A 20,273-nucleotide genomic window follows, 5' to 3' on the forward strand; every position below is an offset into this window, starting at 1 on the left:
TTTAACCAGTTTTTAATGCACAATAGGACACTACCTCCTATCCCATGACTCTCCAATTTCCTCTGGAGTCTTTCATTAGGTACACAATATCAACCAGCTCACCTTTATTCACATGTTTGTTCACCCCTTCAAAGAAATGTAATAGATTGGTGAGGCAAGATTTCCCTTCACTTAATCCGTATTGGCTTTGTCTCATTAGTCCATGCTTTTAAATATGCTCTGTAATTTTGTTCTTTATGATAGTCTGTACCATTTTGCCAGGCACCGACGTCAGACTCGCCGGTCTATAATTTCCCGGATGTCCTCTGGAACCTTTTAAAAAAATTGGCGTTACATTGGCCACCCTCCAATCTTCCGGTACCACGCTCGATTTTAAGGATAAATTACATATTACTCTCTGCAAGTTCATTTTTCAGTTCTATCAGTACTCTGGGATGAATACCATCCGGTCCAGGAGATTTGCTACTCCTCAATTTGTAGAACTGCCCCATTACATCCTCTAGGTTTATAGAGAATTCATTCAGTTTCTCTGACTCGTCAAGGAAAGCAGCTGGCAACAATCGGCTCTCTGAACAGTGAAAGGTAAGAAGGGAAACAAAGCAGACTAAGCTGGAGAGCCTAGATAACAAGGAAATAATCCATTCAGTTTCAAACCAGAACCACACACACAGGGATTCAGAACTGGGAATTGCTTGAGAGGAAAGCCAACAGGAAAGTAAAGCATACAGGTTCAAACCAAAAGCACACACATGGAGATCAGGGCTGTGCCCAGGGGTACAGCTGCCAAGAAGACCAATTTCCCTAGAATCAAACAACAACAGTACAACAAGAAAAAGGAAAATACACCTGTTGGAAAGGCAACGTAGGAAAGTTACTACTACTTAACATTTCTAGAGCGCTACTAGGGTTACGCAGCGCTGTACAATTGAATAAAGGACAGTCCCTGCTCAAAGGAGCTTACAATCTAAAGGACAAAATGTCAAGTTGGGGCAGTCTAGATTTCCTGAATAGAGTTATGGTGGTTAGGTGCCGAAGGCGACATTGAAGAGGTGGGCTTTGAGCAAGGATTTGAAGATGGGCAGGGAGGGGGCCTGGCGAATGGGCTCAGGGAGTTTATTCCAAGCATGGGGTGAGGTGAGGCAGAATGGGCGTAGCCTGGAGTTGGCGGTGGTGGAGAAGGGTACTGAAAGTAGGGATTTGTCTTGAGAGCGGAGGTTACGGGTAGAGAGGTAGGGAGGGGCTGCAGATCGAGTGCATTTGTAGGTTAGTAGGAGAAGCTTGACCTGTATGTGGTACCTAATCGGAAGCCAGTGAAGTGACTTGAGGAGAGGGGTGATATGAGTCCATCGGTCCAGGCGTAAGATAAGATGTGCAGCAGAGTTCTGAATGGACTGAAGAGGGGATAGATGGCTAATTGGGAGGCCAGTGAGGAGTAGGTTGCAGTAGTCAAGGCGAGAGGTAATGAGAGCGCGGATGAGAGTTCGGGTGGTGTGCTCAGAGAGGAAAGAGCGAATTTTGCTAATGTTATAGAGGAAGAAGCGACAGGACTCGGCTATCTGCTGGATATGCGCAGAGAAGGAGAGGGAGGAGTCGAAGATGACTCCGAGGTTGCGGGCAGATGAGACGGGGAGGATGAGGGTGTTATCAACTGAGATAGAGAGTGGAGGGAGAGGAGAAGTGGGTTTCGGTGGAAAGACAATAAGCTCGGTCTTGGCCATGTTTAGTTTCAGGTGGCGGTTGGACATCCAGGCAGCAATGTCGGATAAGCAGGCCGATACCTTGGCCTGGGTTTCGGCAGTGATATCTGGTGTGGAGAGATAAAGCTGGGTGTCCTTGGCATAAAGATGATATTGGAAACTGTGAGATGAGATCAGGGAGCCCAGGGAAGAGGTGTAGATTGAAAAAAGAAGGGGGACCAAGGACATCCCTGAGGAACTCCAACAGAGAGCGGGATGGGGGTGGAGGAAGAGCCGTGAGAATGTACTCTGAAGGTACGGTGGGAGTGATAAGAGGAGAACCAGGAGAGGACAGAGCCCTGGAACCCAAATGAGGATAGTGTGGCAAGGAGTAAATTGTGATTGACAGTGTCAAAAGCGGCGGATAGGTCGAGGAGGATGAGGATGGAATAGTGACCTTTGGATTTGTCAAGGAACAGGTCATTGCAGACTTTAGTGCTGTTTCTATCGAGTGTAGGGAGCGAAAGCTGGATTGAAGCGGATCGAGGATGGCGTGAGAGGAGAGAAAATCAAGTCAACGGCTGTGAATGGCGTATTCAAATATCTTGGAGAGGAAGGGTAGGAGGGAAATTGGGCGGTAGTTGGAGGGACAGGTAGGGTCAAGTGATGGTTTTTTGAGGAGTGGTGTGACTACAGCGTGTTTGAAGGTGTCAGGTACAGTTGCAGTGGAGAGAGAGAGGTTGAGGATATGACAGATTGGGGGGGGGTGACAGTAGGAGAGATGGTGTTGAGTAAGTTGGTGGGGATGGGGTCAGAGGAACAGGTGGTGCATTTCGAGGAGGAGAGAAGATGGGCGGATTCCTCTTCGGTGATATTAGGAAAAGAGGAGAAGGAGGCCTGGGTTGGTTGGTTGAGGGAGTGGGTTAAAGGGTGAAGAGGAGGAGATGGTTTGGTGGTGAATTCGAGGTTGATCTTCTGCACCTTGTCGTGGAAGTAATCAGCCAGTGATTGAGGAGAGAGTGAGGGGGTTGGTGGTGGGGGGGTGGGAGCGGAGGGCACTTTGAGGAGGGAGTTAAGGGTGGCGAAGAGACGATGAGGGTTAGAGCTGAGGGAATTAGTCAATTGGGTGTAATTGTCCTGTTTGGCGAGGAATAGGGAGGACTGGAAGGAGGATAGCATGAATTTGTAATGAATGAAATCAGTATGGGTGCGAGATTTCCTCCAGAGGCGTTCAGCCGATCGGGTGCAGGAGCGAAGGTATCGGGTGCAAGGGGTCAGCGAGGGCTGGGGATTAGTACGCCTTGTGGGACGGGAGATGGATGGTGCAAGGGTGTCCAGTGCAGAGGAGAGAGTGGCATTGTAAGTGGAGACAGACTCCGAGGACATAATGGAAGGGAGGAGATTAGAGATACTAGAGGATAAGGTGGGAGGGTCGACAGCCCTTGTCTGCCCATCCCCAGGTCCTTATAAAGGAGTAGGCTGATGATGTCACAAGAAGGAAATGAAGCAGAGGCAGAGAGACCAAAGTGAGGCTTGGCTAACAGGAAGAACAGCAGCAGAAAAAGGCAGACTGGAGAGGTCACAGAGCTAGATACAGAGAAACAGTAGGTCTGGTCATAAGGGTACGGCCACAACCTTGACTCTTCCTCGACGTTGATGAAGGAAGCTTCGCTGGAGTCGAGGTGGGAGCTGACATCTTGTCACCATTCTTGAGGGCATGGTTCCTTTACTTTGAGGCAAATTCGCTCTCGACACTCCCACCAGGAAGTATTGTCTGACATTGAAGAGGAGCGCCCTGGGATTTAGAGTAGGATCCAAAGTACTTTTCCTCTGATGAGTCCTATGGCATTCCCTCTGAACCCTTTCCTTCACCTGAAAGGATAAAGTCGCCTCCGGAGAGCCTTTCATTCCCTTGGCTCGGCAGCCTGTTCAGGCTCAGCTCCAGCGCACTCATTCACTTCAACAGCGTGTGCCTAAGGCCCCTGCTGCTCCCCAGGAAAAGCAAGGGGTTAGCTTTTGACTGGCTCCAGCATAGCATAGCTGCAGTAAAAGTGTCCATCCTGGACGACTTGCTGGTTGGGGGGAGGCTCAGGTTTTTCTTTGAAAGGTGGCCTTCTGTGTTCTTCATATAGTTCATCTTGGATACACACTTAATTGGTATGAAAAACCTCCAAATTCACCCACAGAGAGCTCATTCATTCAGCTCTTAGCACACACAGGTACTTGCAGAGGAACTCTCAGCCCTTCTGAAGGCACATGCCAGGGGAAGAAGGGTGAGGATTCTATTCCAGGTGCTTCCTTTTGCAGAAGAAAACGGGATGCATCCCATCCTAGACCTAAGGGACCAACAAATTCCTAGTCCGAGAAAAGTTCAGGATGGTTTCTTGGGCACCCTTTTCCCAATGATTCAGGAAAGTGATTGGCTGTGCTCTCTGGACTTAAAGGATGCATATACTCACATCATGATACTTCCAGCCCAATGGAAGTATCTTCGATTTTGACTGGGAACACATCGCTTTCAGTACCGTGTTTTGCCATTTGGCCTTGCATCAGCTCCCAGGGTCTTCATCAGATGTCTAGCGGTAGTTGCAACATTGCTATGCAGACTGGGAGTCCATGGTGTTTTCATTTCTCGATGATTGGTTGGTGAAGTGCACCACTTTGGATGGAGTTCAGGAGTCCATGCGAATGACTATTTGAGTGCTTGAGTTACTAGGGTTCATTTTAAACTACCCTAAGGTGCATCTTTGCCCTGTCCAGGGATTGGAGTTCCTAGGAGCCCTACGAACACTCTTGTCACACTCGCTTCCAAGATTTGAGCTTCTCAGCAGGTCACAGCTTGACAGATGTTGAGATCGTGGGTCATATTACTTCCACAGGGTATGTTACACCCATGACATGTCTTCACATGGGATTAGCTCAATGGACTCTGGCTTTTCAGTGGTATCAAGCCACGAGGAGCCTGGAAGTTGCCATCCGAGTGTCCCTAGAGCTTGTACGCTCTCTTCAGTGGTGGACCATTCGAACCAGTTTGACTCTGGGACTTCCATTCCAAATTCCTCAGCAACAAAAAGTGCTGATGACTGATGTATCTCTCCTGGGATGGGGAGCTCATGTAGATGGGCTTCCCACCCAAGGTGTTTGGTTTACCCAGGAAACGAATCTTCAGATCAATGTCCTGGAGCTCTGGGCAATCGAACGCTCTGAAGGCTTTCACAGATCAGCTGTCTGATCAAACTACTCATTCAAACAGACCACCAACAAGCAGGGGAGCACCGGATCACGCTCTCTGTGTCAGGAGGCCATCTGGATGTGGCAGTGGGTTCGCCAGCATGGGTTGTTCCTCTTAGCAAAACCAGTATCCTAGCTGACAGACTGAGTAGATAATGCAACCACATGAGTGGTCTTTCAATATGGGAATAGCCCGTAAGATCCTTCCGAGCATGGGTCATCAACTCGGTGGATCTTTTTGCCACTTAGATCAACCACAAGGTTCCTCAGTTCTGTTCCAGGATTGAGGTCCATGACAGTCTGATGCCTTCCTCCTAGGGGGGCAGGATCTTCTGTATGCATATCCTCCCATACCTGTATTGGGGAAAACATTGTTGAAACTCGAACAAGACCACGGAACCACGATTCTGATCGTGCTGTACTGGCCGCGCCAGATATGGTTCCCTCTTCTTCTGAAGTTATTCTCTGAAGAACCACAGAGATTGGAGTGTTTTACAACCCTCATCACGCAGAACGAGGGGTCATTTCTACATCCCAACCTCAAGTCTCTGGCTGTCACATCTTGGATGTTGAGAGCCTAGAATTCGCTTCTTTGGGTCTTTCGGAGGGGGTTTTGCTGGCTTCCAGGAAAGATTCCACTAAGAGGTGTTATTCTTTTAAATGGAGGAGGTTTGCCGCCTGGTGTGAGAGCAAGATCCCCTTGCTTGAATTCCTTCTACACCTGTCAGAGTCTGGTCTCTGTAAGGGTTCACTTTAGTGCAATTAGTGCTTCTTATCGGCTGTGATGTACCACAAGTTGTTCGCTTCATGAGAGGTTTGCTTTTGTTAAAGCCCCCTGTCAAACCTCCACCAGTGTCATGGGATCTCAGCGTCATTCTCACCCAGATGATGAAAGCTGCTTTTGAGCCACTAAATTCCTGCCATCTGAAGTACTTGACCTGGAAGGTCATTTTGTTGGTGGCTGTTACTTCAGCTCATAGAGTAAGTGAGCTTCAGCCTTGGTGATGGATGCACCTTATACTAAGTTTCATCAGAACAGAGTAGTCCTCCGCACTCGCCCTAAGTTTCTGCCGAAGGTGGTGTCTTGCCAACATTATTTCCCTGACCTCATGCCCATCCTGGTGAAAGCAACTTGCATATCTTAGATTGCAAGAGAGCATTGGTCTACTACACGGAACGGACCAGGCCCCACAGACAGTTCGCCCAACTTTTTGTTTTTTTGATCCTAACAGGATGGGGTCGCCAACAGGGAAACACACCATTTCTTATTGGCTGGCAAATTGCATTTCCTTCACTGATGTCAAGGCTGGGCTTGCCCTAGAGGGTCATGTCACAGCTCAGAATGTCAGAGCATTCGCGGTGGAGTGTGTCTCATGCTCCACAAAGCTTTGTTTTTACTTTGGTAAATCGCAGACTAGGTGATGCGGGTCAGCGCCACCCACTTATGAGAATGCCTGCTGTTCTCAGAGAACACCTGCTACATGTAAGTACCTTAGTTTTATAGTTGAATTTAAAGAATTGTTTTTAGTAATTAAACTAATATTAATATTGTGGCAAACAGTGGTGACTTTGTTTTGTAGTATATATTCCCAAATCTACAGACCGAAATAAGATGTGTTGATTAGTTCTGTCTTCTTAGCAATCTTTTTCACACTGGTAGGCTAGAATGAAATGCTATTTAACTCTCCTACCCAGTAATTATTATGAAAGCACATTCTATTCCCATTTTTGCTAAAAACACACAAGTATTTTGCGTGATTAAAAAAATGTGTGAATAACTAGCTTTTGTATTTTTATTTGTAGTCTCTGCTTGTGACGGTGAGAACTGCCCATGTTATATTACGGTAAGCAGAATATGAAGGAACGTTTTGAAAATGGAATAGTCTATTTGCTTTGTCCAGCTATAAATGTGAAGGGTAGGAAAGAGAGAGTCATGATGCTGTGTTTAGTTGATTTTTTGCATATGATTAATATCCAATCACACAATAATGTTTTGGAACATTCCAGTGTCTCACAGCTTTTGAAGCCTTATCTACTAAATTGAATATTCTTTCCATGTTCTATATACATGATTATTAATATTATTGAATATGTGGAGGATTATATAAATCAGCTTTCTTCATTTAAAGCATTGCGGTGTGTTTGTGGTGCTACTCTGAAAGCTGCTCTCCCATCTGCATCAATCCATTAGAATTTGACCCCATCTCCTCGAAGTTCAGTAAATCTTGCTTTTTCCAAGGGCAAGCAGGCTGCATTATTCTCACATGTGGGTTGACGTCCGCAGTGGCCCGGTAATCAGCATTTGCCATAGCAAAACAAAGCTTTGCTAGAGCCTTCTTGTACTCGCGCACCTGTGGACTGATTTCCCACCTGACGAGCGAGCGTGTACCTCAGTTAACTTTTTTTCCGTGACTAGGTGTGACAGGTTCCTCCTGTGCTGCTCATTTTGGCACTGGAAAAGTCTTTTTCAGCAAATTTTTCTCATTTTTTTTCAATTTTATTTAGTTTGTTTGTTAAAAAAAGAGGATTCCTTTTTAGATATCCTTAGTTCTTTTTTCCCAACTTTTAAGCTTTCTTTCTTTTCGATGCGGCTGCTTTTAGGCCGCGTGGTCCGGATTTTCTCCCTCCATTTTTTTGTGCCCTTTTTATTGGCACAATCGAGTCTTTTGATTTTGCCGGAGCTGTTTTTCCTTCCATGTCATCGAGAACACCCAGCGACTTCAAATGTTGTACTCAATGCAACCGGACCATCTCAGGTACTGATACCCATTCTTGGTGTATTCAGTGCCTTCAGCCCGACCACAGCCTAGCTACTTGTGCTCTGTGTCTTCGTATGAAGAAGCGGATCCAATAGTTTGAGAAGCCCAACATGAGAAACCTTTTGGGGCTCAGTCCGGTCCTTTGGCATCGGTACCAAGGTCGGCGTCGTTGACATCGAGGAAAGCACTGAGGTCAGGAGCAGAGGTAATGGCTGTTGAGAGGCCGTCATGCTGGGACTAGTGAGGTGTCGAGTGGGTCTCCACCTGTCTCGGCCTCCTGCTGTGGAGATTTCCCAGTGGAAGAAGTCTGTTTTAGATATTCTTCCTCATCTTCTAATGAATCTAGCCTGGGAGCTGTGATTTCTGCATAAATGCGCTTTCATTAAAGCTTAATCTCTCTGTTCTTTCAAGAGCCAAATGGAACAAGTAAATTCTTATGCTGCATGTCTTCAAGGCAACATTTAGAATTTTTTCCCTGTTTGCCTTCCGCAGCAAATAGTTTCTGTAGAAAATTTCTGTCATTACATGTTTTTTTTCACACTTCAGCTATTTATAGAAGATGTCTATTTTACAGACTAGACACTTCTGGTTTACTGTTTTTCAGCTATTAATATCCCTCCTGTTTCTCTTCTGATGGGAAGAGCTGTCCATATAATTTAGAAGAATCTTGGGCTGCCCAGCTGTTCCTAGAAGGTTCCTGTTTCTCTGCAGGAGGTTCACAGGTGCATCTTCCTCCTATTCAAGTTTGTTTTGTAACATGTTAATATTTCCTTAGTCCATTTTCCTCACTTTACTTCAGGACTGGCTAATGTTATGATTCCTTATTCTGTCCTCAGTCTGAGGCTGGGCATGGGAGGGGGGGGGGGTTATTCCCTTTAAGAGAATAGCGGCATACTTTCAACTGGTGTGCTTCTGTTTCAACCTTTCCTTCTACAACAGTAGATCATTCTCTTCTGTTACATTCCTTTCCTTGCAAATTCTGTTCCAAATTTAGTTTTCTCCATAGCTTAATGTTGATAGTATCAGGTAGCTTCTAGGATTTTCCAGCTCAAAAGCTCCAATATACACATTTCATCATTTTATCTATCTTCAAATGATCTTCTGGGTCAACACCTTCTAACCTGGTGATGGCTAGGATCTTAGAGCTATAAGGATTTGCATAGCATAGGTCATCTTTATATTCCATTCAGAGGAAAGGCTTCTCAAGAGTTTCTGTTTGGCTTTTGAAAGCTTTTATTACTTTCTATTCTGATTTGAGGAATGCTAAGGGGTAGTTTGCCATTTTCCAAACTCAATTTCCTAGGAGACGTGAGGTCCATCGAGCCCAGCGTCCTGTCCTCGACAGCAGCCAATCCAGGTCAAGGGCACCTGGCAAGCTACCCAAATGTACAAACATTTTATACAAGTTATTCCTGAAATTGTGGATTTTTCCCAAGTCCATTTAGTAGCGGTTTATGGACTTGTCCGTTAGGAAACCGTCTAACCCCGTGAAGCATGCGTTACCCAACCGCACTGAGAGAGGTCCTAGCTCTTGCTGAAAAATTTTATAATATTTGGCGGTAAATCCGTCTAGCCCTGGGGACTTCCCTCCCTTTAAGCCCCTAATAACCCCTAACACTTCCTTCAGCCTCAATGTCCCATCTCTGTTTAGCGGTCACCCTCTGTAGGCCTAGTCCTTGTATGAATGCCCTGATTTCGTCTTTCGACGCTGTGGATTCTTTTTTATGTAGGGTTTCATAAAAGTTCATAAACTGCTCCCTGATTTCTATGTCTTGATAGAATAGGGAATCTCTGGGGCCTTTGATTTTGTTGATTGTGTTTTGCACCCTTCTATCCCGCAATCCCCTAGCCAGCAAGTTCCCCGCTTTATTACTGAACTCAAAGAATTTCTGTTGCATTAAGTGCCTATGGTATTCCATAGTTTTCATCTGGATCTTTTGTAATTGTGCTCTCCATTTTTTTAATTCTATGAGTTGTTGTGTGCCCCCCTCTCTTTGATGCAGTGCTTCATTCATTTCAAATTCATGCTTAACTCCTTCCAGTCTGCCCTTTCACTTGCCAAACAGGATTACTTCACTCAATTAACAAATTCCCTTGGCTCCAACTCTCGACTCCTCTTCGCCACACTGAACTCTCTTCTCAAGGTACCTCCGCCCCCAATTCTCCCATCTCTTTCTCCTCAGACCCTAGCTGAACACTTCCACAATAAAATCCATAAGATTAACCTTGAATTTTCATCCAAACCCTCCCCACCTTTCTCTCCCTTAGTCCTCACCCCCTACTATCCTTCCTCTCCTTCTTTTTCCTCCTTCTCAGAAGTTTCTATTGAGGAAACTGCCCTTCTTCTTTCCTCCTCTAAATGTACTACCTGTTCCTCTGATCCCATCCCCACATCTACTTAACACTATCTCTCCTACTATCATCCCAGTCATCTGTCACCTCCTTAATCTTTCACTCTCCACTGCAACTGTTCCTATGGCCTTCAAACATGCTGTTGTCACTCCACTCCTTAAAAAAACCCTCACTTGACCCTACCTGTCCCTCCAACTATCACCCCATCTCCCTTTCCTCTCCAAATTACTTGAACGTGTCGTTCACCGTCGATGTCTTGACTTTCTTTCTTCGCAACCTATTCTTGACTCACTCCAATCTGGTTTTCGCCCTCTTCACTTTACTGAAACTGCACTTACCAAAGTCTCTAATGACCTGCTACTGGCTAAATCCAGAGGTCTCCATTCTCTTCTTATCCTTCTTGACCTATCTGCTGCTTTCGACACAGTTGACCACACTATACTTCTGGATATGCTGTCCTCGCTTGGATTCCAGGGCCCTGTTCTTTCCTGGTTCTCCTCTTACCTCTCACTTCCTTCTTTCAGTGTTCATTCTAGTCGATCCTCTTCAACTTCCATCCCGCTTTCTATTGGTGTGTCTCAGGGTTCTGTCCTTGGACCCCTCCTTTTCTCCATCTATACCTCTTCCTTTGGTACCCTAATTTCATCCCATGGCTTCCAGTACCATCTTTACGCTGATGACTCTCAGATCTACATCTCCACCCCTGAAATCTCAACCTCGATCCAGGACAAAATCTCAGCCTGCTTGTCCGACATTGCTGCTTGGATGTCTCAACGCCATCTAAAGCTCAACATGACCAAAATTGAACTTCTCATTTTTCCCCCTAAACCCACCTCCCCCCTTTCTCTATCTCTGTTAATGGCTCTCACATCCTCCCTGTCTCCTCGGCTCGTAACCTTGAAGTCATCTTTGATTCCTCTCTCTCCTTCTCTGCGCATATTCAACAGATCGCCAAAACCTGTCGTTTCTTTATCTACAATATTAGCAAAGTTTGCCCCTTCCTTTCTGAATACGCTGCCAGAACCCTTATTCACACCCTTGTCACCTCTCGCTTGGACTATTTTAATTTACTTCTCATTGGTCTTCCGCTCAGCCATCTCTCTCCTCTCTAATCTGTCCAAAATTCTGCGGCACGACTTATTTTTCTGCCAGAATCGTTATACCCACACTAGCCCACTCATGTCACTTCACTGGTTCCCTGTCCGCTTCCGCATTCAGTTTAAACTTGTCGTACTGACCTTTAAATGCATCCACTCTGCAACCCCCCATTACCTCTCCACTCTCATCTCTCCCTACATTCCTCCCCGTGAACTCCACTCACTGGACAAATCTCTTTTGTCGTTCCCCTTCTCCTCCACTGCTAACTCCAGACTTCGCTCCTTTTCTCTCGTGGCACCTTATGCCTGGAATAGACTTCCTGGACCTATACGTCTGGCTCCATCTCTACCTGTTTTCTAATCTATGCTGAAAACCCACCTTTTCACTGCTGCTTTTTAGCTCCTAGCCACTACTCAATTGTCCACCCCTTGTCCCTTTCTTCCTTCTCACCCATTACTTCCCTCACCCGTAACTGTCTTGTTTGTATTATTTAGATTGTAAGCTCTTTTGAGCAGGGACTGTCTCTTTGTATCAGGTGTTCAGCGCTGCGTGCGTCTGGTAGCGCTATACAAATGCTAATAATAATAAAGGCCCCATAATTGGAGGAATTCCTTGCATTCACGTGCATTGGTAGAGTAAGGGTCTTCTAGGTGTAGGTTTATGCCACCTATTATAAGTAGATTGGAGTTAGATATGAAATCCATGAAGTGTGATTGGCATTCGTACCAGTTGCCTGGTGTTCTGTAAAACAAGACACAGTTTAGGTGGTCAAGCAAGGTTGTATGGTGGATTCTAACTGAGGCGATTTCAAGTTGGGGTGTTATGGACTCGGTTACGGTTGCTGTGGTGAAGTGGGATCTGTGAATTAGTGCAATGCCTCCGCCTCTTTTTTTTCTTTTCTGGTCCAGTGAGTGATTTTGTAACCTGGGGGGCATAGATCTAAAATTATGGGGTCCTTTTGATCTTAGATCCAGGTTTCACTGATGATTAGTAGGTTGAGGTTGTCTGACGTGATCCAAACTGTTGTTATAGTTGCTTTGTTAACTACTGATCCGGCGTTTATGTATCCCACTTGAATTTTTTGGTAGGTGTCAGCTAAGTTCAAAGTTGTGTTGATTTTTGTTGTCTGTTCTCTTGTAGTATGGGTTTGTTGTGTCCTTTCTTTCCTTTGTGTTGATTTTGTCCGCATATTGGAGATCTTCCATTGTTTTGGTTGTTTGGTGCGATGTATTTTATCTGAACAGTCTGTTGAAGTTGTGTTTTGTGGGTATGATGTTGGTTTCTGTGAGAGGGGTGGTTAATGTATGGTGGATTAGGGATAAGGAGTAAATTATTAGGAGCAATTTGGCGGTGTTCATTGTGGTGTCGGTTCGCTTTGGGCTGCTGGATGACCGCAATTGACAGTTGTGTTGTTGGGCTTTGTTCTTAGGATAGTATCTATGAGGTCTGAAGTGGCTCTGATGCCCTATAATAATGGTAAGCGGATTAATTGGTTGAAAATGTCTAGTTTACTCGCAATTAGAAGTTCAGATATTTTTCCCATGGTTCTAAGAGGTAAAGCTATTTCAGTGATTGGAGGTAGAGGTCTGATGGAGAGGTGGCTAATGCCGAGCCGTTGTGTCAGTTGATTCAGTGGTCGTTGAGTCAGAGGTAGAGTCCCCGGTTCCTTGGCAGAGTCCAGAGAGGGCCGAGGAACAGCAAATGTCCCTGTTGCTCTCAGTGGATCTTGAATTTCAGAGATGCAGACTTTTGTTAAGTCAGGTGAATAAGGAGTGATGTCCCAAGGTGTCGCGTCTCCGTGATTCTGATAGTTTCCGTCTATTCCGGGTGTCAAAGGACTCCCTTTCCTCGGGTACTGGTTTCCCTGAAGTTGCGTTACTCCTTTCTTTGGCATAAGGATCTATTCAGAGAGTATGTTCCAGTCCCACTCAATGCAGGTTGAGTTTAGGTTCAGAATCTTTCCATCAGTCTGTTGGCCAGATTCTGTAGTGGTCAGTGCTCAAAATGTTCCTTGGGTCTGAGAGCTGTAGTTCCTGGTCGGAGGCAGGGATCCTGACGGACCGGCTGCAGTGCAGGGTGGGGGGATGGACCATGTGACGGACCAGGGATGGGAGCGGGCTTCGCATTCCAAAGTTGCACAGTCGGAATTGGGTCACAGTGGTCGGCTACAGGGTTGGGTCGTTCATGGAGTTGCCGTCGGGTTTCGCCTCGGGCTGTCTCCCCACTCTTCTCTTCTCCCCTGCTCCATGCGGTCTTAGCAGGTGGTGGCTGTTCGGCGCTCCCCTCGTTTTGAAGCGTGTGCGGAGGTGCTACTGCCAGTCAGTGAATTCGGGAGCCGAGCAGAGGTAGGTGCCGATGTCCAGAGGCACGCAGCAGGCCGGCGCTGGCAGGAAGCCGTGTCCAACGTCGGCTCGCTTGGGGCGGAACCTCGGAGAAGTCCGCCGCCATTGGTCCATCGCTGGTGAGTGAGACCCTCTATCTGGACTCTGGAGAGCTTGCGGAATTGGGTCAGGGCAGGGCAGCACCGTGGCTACGAGGCAAGTTGGGGTCACGGTCAGCTTCAGCTTTGGGTTGCTCACATAGGAGGCCCGTGAGGTGCTCCGGAGGTGTCCGGCGTACAGCGGCACCCTCTGTGTTCGGGCTAGGCAACCGTGCGGTGATGCTCAAGGCTGTATCCCGACCGGGGTCACTGGAGCAGCATTTCAAGGACCCTCTTGTCAGCGGCCATTTTTGCTATGTTTGAGATATGGTGACCAGAACTGAATGCAATATTCAAGGTGCGGATGCACCATGCAGTGATAGAAAGGCTTTATAGTATTTTCGGTCTTATTCACCATCCCTTTCCTAATAATTCCTACCATCCTGTTTGCTTTTTTGACTGCCGCCGCACACTGAGTTGAAGATTTCAGCGTATTATCTACAATGATTTTTTTCTTGAGCGCTGACCCCCAAGGTGGACCCTAGCTTCAGGTAACTGATTCAGATTAGTTTTTCCAATGTGCATCACCTTGCATTTGTCCACATTAAATTTCATCTGCCATTTGGCCACCCAGTCTTTTAATTTCCTAAGGTCTTCCTGCAATATTTCATAGTCTGCACGTGTTTTAACAACCTTGAATAGTTTTGTATCATCTGCAAATTTGATCACCTCACTCGTCGTTCCGATTTCCATATCATTTATACAGATCCTTGTGGCACTTCACTGTTCACTCTCCTCCATTGAGAGAAATGACTATTTAACCCAACCCTCTGTTTTCTGTCCAATAACCAATTCCTAATCCACACCAGAAGCTTGCCTCCTATCCCATGACTCTTTATTTTATTCAGGAGTCTCTCATGAGGAAGTTTATCAAAAGCTTTCTGAAAATTGCCAATGTAATTTTTCTTTCTACATTCATTCTTCAATCTATATTATAAGCCACATTGAACTCAAAAGACTTTTTGGGGTAATATGAGAGATAAATGTCACAAATAAATAACGGATTGGCCTTGAGACAGTAATCTGTATAGGGATTCTACAGTGTTTTCTGCTACATTTGATAGCTGTAGACAAGAACTCCTGAGGCTAAGATGTCTGGCTCTAGCATTTAGGTGGCTAAGATCAAAATTTTCCTTTCTGGTGCAGGATCACCTAGGGTGGTTGTCCTTAGCAGCCATTTCGAGGCAGCTGCTGCAGGAGTACATGGGTTTTGCTTCTGCCCTCAATGTCTCCACTGGACCACCAGAGATACAGGTAGGTCCGGGGAGGTTAAGGGCTACTTCTGCGGGTTCTGTCGCTCCACGTAGCCTCCTGATCAAGGTGGCTCTAATGCGGGCTGCCTCTCCAGGGTGAATACCCCAGATTTGTTTTTCTCTCTGCCTCCCCCCCAGTGCGTGGACAGTACTCCTCTCTCTCTCCCCCCTAGCACCCACATAGATCTGTCAATCACCACCCCATATATCCTCCTGTGGCATATACTCTTTTCTGCCGGTAGCTGTCTCCCAATGATGACCCCTTACCCCAAACTGAATTCTCAGTATTGCTTTCCTGCTTTTTATCATCTCCACCTGCACATACCTCCTCAGCTCTTGTACCCCAGCACACTGACACTAGTTTGCGTTCTCCACAGCTGTACAGAAACCCGGTTCTCGCCCCATCCCCTCCAGCACACCCAGCTCTCATGCCCCTTCCCTACTGCAGACACCTAGTGCTGTCTCTTCTCCTCCCTCCCATTGTAGCACACAATCACCCATCTCCCCCTCCCTCACCATGGTACACAGCTCTCATTCCTTGATCCTAGCTCCTCCCCGGTAAGGATCAGAAGCAGAAGGAAAGAGTAGCTGTGCATTGGGCCACATCTGCCGCCTCTACATCTTTGGTGCTAAATGCAAAATTTGAACCACATGGTTCAAATGTTAGTTTCTGTACAGAGTGGCAGAAGAGGAGGCTGTAGCTTGATTTCTTCCTATTCAGTGGCCATCAGGGTCTTTTGGTGGGTAGGGTTGAAACCTGACACCTGCCCTGATCTGTGCACTTTCCTACCCACCCCTCTATAACCACATTAGGGTTGCCATTCTTAGGGGGGAAAAATTACTCGTTATGTACGATCTATGATTATTTCACAAACCCTGTCTGTTATGACAAACTAAAATTAAAGTTATGAAGTCACCTCAGTAAGGCCAACACAATCCCTCCACTGCAAAACGTAAGTAGAAGCGTATGCAAAAACACATTCAGAACCTTACCGTACTATAACACTAATACCCACGACAAGGAGCAGGAACTTTATCTGTGAAAAGCAGCACTGAAAATATTACACCACTAGTAAAAAAGGCACTTTTCTGACACAAATGAAACGGGCGCTAGCAAGGTTTTCCTCGGAGTGTGTATGTTTGAGAGTGAATGTGCGAGTGTGTGTGTGTCACAGAGAGAGAGTGTGGGTGCGAGTGTGTCTGTGAGAGAGTGTGTATGTGTGAGAATGAGGGTGTGTGCAAGTGCGTATGTGAGCCACAGTGAATGTGAGAGTGTGTTTCATACAGTGTGTGTGAGAGAGAGAGAGAGTGTGTGTGTGTGAGAGACAGAGTGTAAGAGAGTATGTGTGCGATACACAGACTCTCTGTGAGACCGAGAGTGTATGAGATCGAGAGTGTGTTTGAGAGTGACTGTGTGACCCATAGAGAGTGAATGTGATACAGCGTGAGACATAGAGTATGAGAGAGGTTTGCAGGTTTCCTCTGTATGGGGATGAGCGATGCTCCGATGCCTCACCTTTGCTGCTAATATGCTGTGGTGGTGGTGGTGGGGGGGGGGGGGGGGGTTTGACTGACAGAGAGAGTGTGTGTGTGTGTGTGTGTATGTGTGTGTGAAAGAGAGAGGTTTGCTCTGAATGGGGATCAGTGATGCTCCAATGCCTCACCTTTGGTGCTAATATGCTGTGGGGGGTTGGGGGGGGGGAGTTTGGCTGACAGAGAGATGAGAGTGGTGTGTGTGTGTGTGTGTGTGTGTGAAAGAGAGAGGTTTGCTCTGTATGGGATCAGAGATGCTCCAATGCCTCACCTTTGGTGCTAATATGCTGTGGGGGGGGGGGGTGTGGGGTTGGGGGAGTCTGGCTGACAGAGAGTGTGTGTGTGTGTACTTCAAGATCAATTCCCCCTTTTCCCATCAGGTTCCTCATACTAACTGTGTGTTTTCCTTTTTGCTGGGTTACCTGTTTTCGCTAGTCTTCCTATTTCGATCAGCTGTTAGTGTCGTCTTCACTGCCAAGCGGGCGGTGAGGGTGGGGGAGTTTGGCTGACAGAGAGAGTGCCTGCTTGAGCTGTTTCATTGCCCCAGGGCAACTGCTTCTGTGCCAGTCAAGCTGCCTGAGACTGTTGTGGATTACTTTATCTCTCCTGCTGCTGTGTTTGTTTCCTTCTCTTGACATCGCGTTAGCTGTTCTCCGAGGGCGGGGCTATGAGAGCGAGTGCGATTCCCCTGGATCGTGTTGCTTTCTTGTGGTTGGTTAGTGTCGATGCTGACATACCAGGAAGTGCACGAATGCCTCAAGGTTTTTGTCCACGCAGTCAGCAGCCAGCTTCAGAACGTTGGAGGTGCTTTTTATTATATAGGATTTGTAGAATACCAATATATCATCTAGTGAGAAAACCTCTCTACTTCTCTTTGATCTCACGCATGATTCAACTGTCTTGCTTGCTCTCTGTTGAAGCAGTTTCCTTCATCTACCTCTCTGCCATCTCATGCATGTAAGCATCACCTTTAGGTTCCATCATAAAAGATTCATATTGGCGATGTACCCACTGTGGGTGCATTCTGAAGCAGGTAGTGCTCCTTGGGGCAAACATTAAGCCCTTGACCCTTTGGTCTTTACCTAGTATTGTCCTGTTCCTTTTTCTTACTAAACTTTCCCTTCATCATGATGACTTCTTTTGGAGCACAACCTGAATTCCAGTATATTCCTACTTGGATTAGCTATCACAACACTGAAGGCTTCCCTGCGTCATGCCCGTCTCAACGTTATCTGGCAAATTATCTTTCTAATTACTTATCTGTCCCCCAGTAACCCTCTATTTAATTTGGTCTCCTCAGTTATCGAGCCTTAAACTCAAAGGTTAGGTTAGTTCATGATCTTATTCTTGGTCCTTCTGTTCAAGCTCTTGTCTTAATTGAAACCTGGCTGAAGCTGGGGTGATGTGTTACCTCTACTGATCACTTCCCCTGGGTTTCCAATTATTTCACATTGCTTGCTGTTCTTGCAAGGGTGAAGGTATCACACTTATTTCAAGCTCTCTTTCTGCTAAGGAGCTTGCCTCTCCTTTTTTGTATCCCAAACTCTTGTTAATACACATTTCTTCTCCTGGCCTTTTCTATCTTTTAATTATATACCTTCCCCTCTTCCTCAGAACCCTCTTTGTGGGATTCCCTTGTACAAACTATTGCTGAAGCGTCTATCTGCTTTCCTCATCTTTTCGTTCTAGAAGATTTTAACATTCATGTGGATAATTCACTTCATATTCTCTCTAATTCCTTCTCCATCTTTCTGCTGGACTCAACTTTAGTCCAGCAGGTGTCCTTTCCGACTTATCAGGAAGGCCACATTCTGGATCTAATGATCTCTTCGTTCTCTTTTTTGGCAATTATTTTTCTTCTTTAGCTGTGGCTTGATCTGATCACTGTCTTTTTACATTTCACCTCCGATATTCAGCCAAGCACCTGTCAGAGCCCTGCTCAGTAAGTCACACAAATTTTCAGTCACATTTTGACCCCAAACTGTGTGCTCTATTCACTTTTTTCCCTCCTGAATTTCTTTCCCTTCCACTTGATGCAAAGGCATGGAGTGCCTCAGTTCAAAGGGGCCCTGATGCATTCCCTAACTCGCCCTGTCTGCTGTTCTGCTCATGATTCCACCAGGGCCTCTGCCTTCAAAAGCAACAACTTTGACGCTCAGAACACTGCTGGTATAAACTTTACAAGTATTTGTGTTAGAACGGAAATCTTTTAATAGGCAACTTAGGCTAGAGAAGAGAGAATTTTTCACTAAACACCTTGCTTTCTCTTCAAACGTCACTAGGACACTTTTTTCGCTTTATTAAAAGCGATGCGCACCCCCCCCCCCCCCCCCCCCCCCCCATTTCTCTTCTGTTCTTTCCAGTGTCCACCACCCAGACATTTTAGCTCTGACATTTCTTTCAAAAATCAATTCACACATCATGACTTTTTCATTGCTTCCTCCAGCATGTCTTCCATAGTACCCCAGAACTCTGGTCTTTTGTCCAGTCTCCCACAGTCCTTACCCCGTTCTTTGTTTCCACCTTTATCGGCATCATGGTCTGCCTTTTCTCTTCTCAGTCTCACCACTTTTTCAACCATTCTTTCCTAGCCGTCTCGACACCATTCATCCCTCTTGGCTCAACTCATCTAGGCAGGGTCCATTACCTTTGGCACTTGCTATAGTCTCCCACACTCTGCCAGCTTGGTCCCAGCTGTTTTGAAAAAGGCTCGGATCACTCGTCCTTAAAAAAAAAAAAAAAAAAAGCCCTTTATCCCAATTTCCCCCTCAACTATCGTCCTGTTTCTAATCTGTTTCTTGTCCGAACTAACTGAAAAAATTGTTTATCAATTCCTTGATTGGCATAAAAGCCTTAATACTACATCCACAACAGTCCAGTTTTCATCTGAGACATAGCACAGAAACAGTTGTCACTGCTTTTGTGAAGCTCTGAGGCGCTGTTCTGCGGTGTCGTGTTGGACCCTCTTTTTTTTTTTTTTTTTTTTTTTTTTAAATATCTTTATCAAGTCAATGGTAGGAGTAACAATTACAAAGGTGTAAATATCCAGCAACAAGAATGATAAAAAAGAAAAAGGGAATACATACATGAGGCCACTGTAAAGCCACCTCTAACTTGTAGTCCTAGAAAAAAACTGTTATAAACAAAAACATATAAATTCCAAACTCCCCCCTTGACATTTCTTATTGTCCCCCTCCCACAGAACACATCTTGGCCCTCCTCCCTCCCCTCCCACCCAAGGGTCTCCAATAAAGGCTTGCGCCCTAAAATAAAACTATCCCTCCTCTAAGGTCCCTTAAACTCTGCATCACCTTCCCTCAGATATAGGGCTGGAATAGCTGTTTCCAAATCTCTCGGTATATCTTATGCCTTCTAGACATCGAGAGAGAATTACTGTAGAGACACCCACTGTGCCATTTCCTTCATAGCTTATGCCATCTAGTTACTAACGGGGTGTTGGGTCTGCTCATATCTGCAAAATACATTTCTTACAGGGTGGTTGTCATAATAAAACTGAGGGGTCTCGAGATGAATGATCGTGTTAATTTAAAGATAGAAGATCGGAGAAGATACTGCATTTGAGCTAAGTGCTAATGTGGATTATAGGAGGTGATGAACGTTTAAAGTAAATGATATTTAAAAAGTTTAAAAAATTAAAAAAGTTTTAAAAATTGGATCAAATGAGGAATATCTGCCCATCATGAGAAGTGCCTGGCTCACATATAGCCTTAATGATGGTGGCAGAGAAATCTGATAGATCCTATACAAGTAATACATACGATATGAGGAGAAGGAATATTGAAATAGATTTTGGAGTTGGGTATAATATTGATGTTGTTGTATGAGAAGCCCCCTCTATCTAAATAGTAGAAATACCGTATAGACTTGATAT

General features: G+C 45.7%; 1 protein-coding gene across 3 annotated transcripts in view; it reads left to right on the top strand.

The window, feature by feature from the left end:
• The window catches only part of AMFR (autocrine motility factor receptor), a 501,372-nt gene that overhangs the window by 109,554 nt on the left and 371,545 nt on the right, over positions 1–20,273 (top strand). For all 3 annotated transcript variants that reach the window (XM_030203707.1, XM_030203708.1, XM_030203706.1), the window contains one exon: positions 6,711–6,751. In XM_030203707.1, coding sequence (XP_030059567.1) covers positions 6,711–6,751 — 41 coding nt within the window. The remainder of the gene's footprint in view (positions 1–6,710; positions 6,752–20,273) is intronic.

Source organism: Microcaecilia unicolor, chromosome 5 (genome assembly GCF_901765095.1).
Source record: "Microcaecilia unicolor chromosome 5, aMicUni1.1, whole genome shotgun sequence".
Taxonomy (NCBI): domain Eukaryota; kingdom Metazoa; phylum Chordata; class Amphibia; order Gymnophiona; family Siphonopidae; genus Microcaecilia; species Microcaecilia unicolor.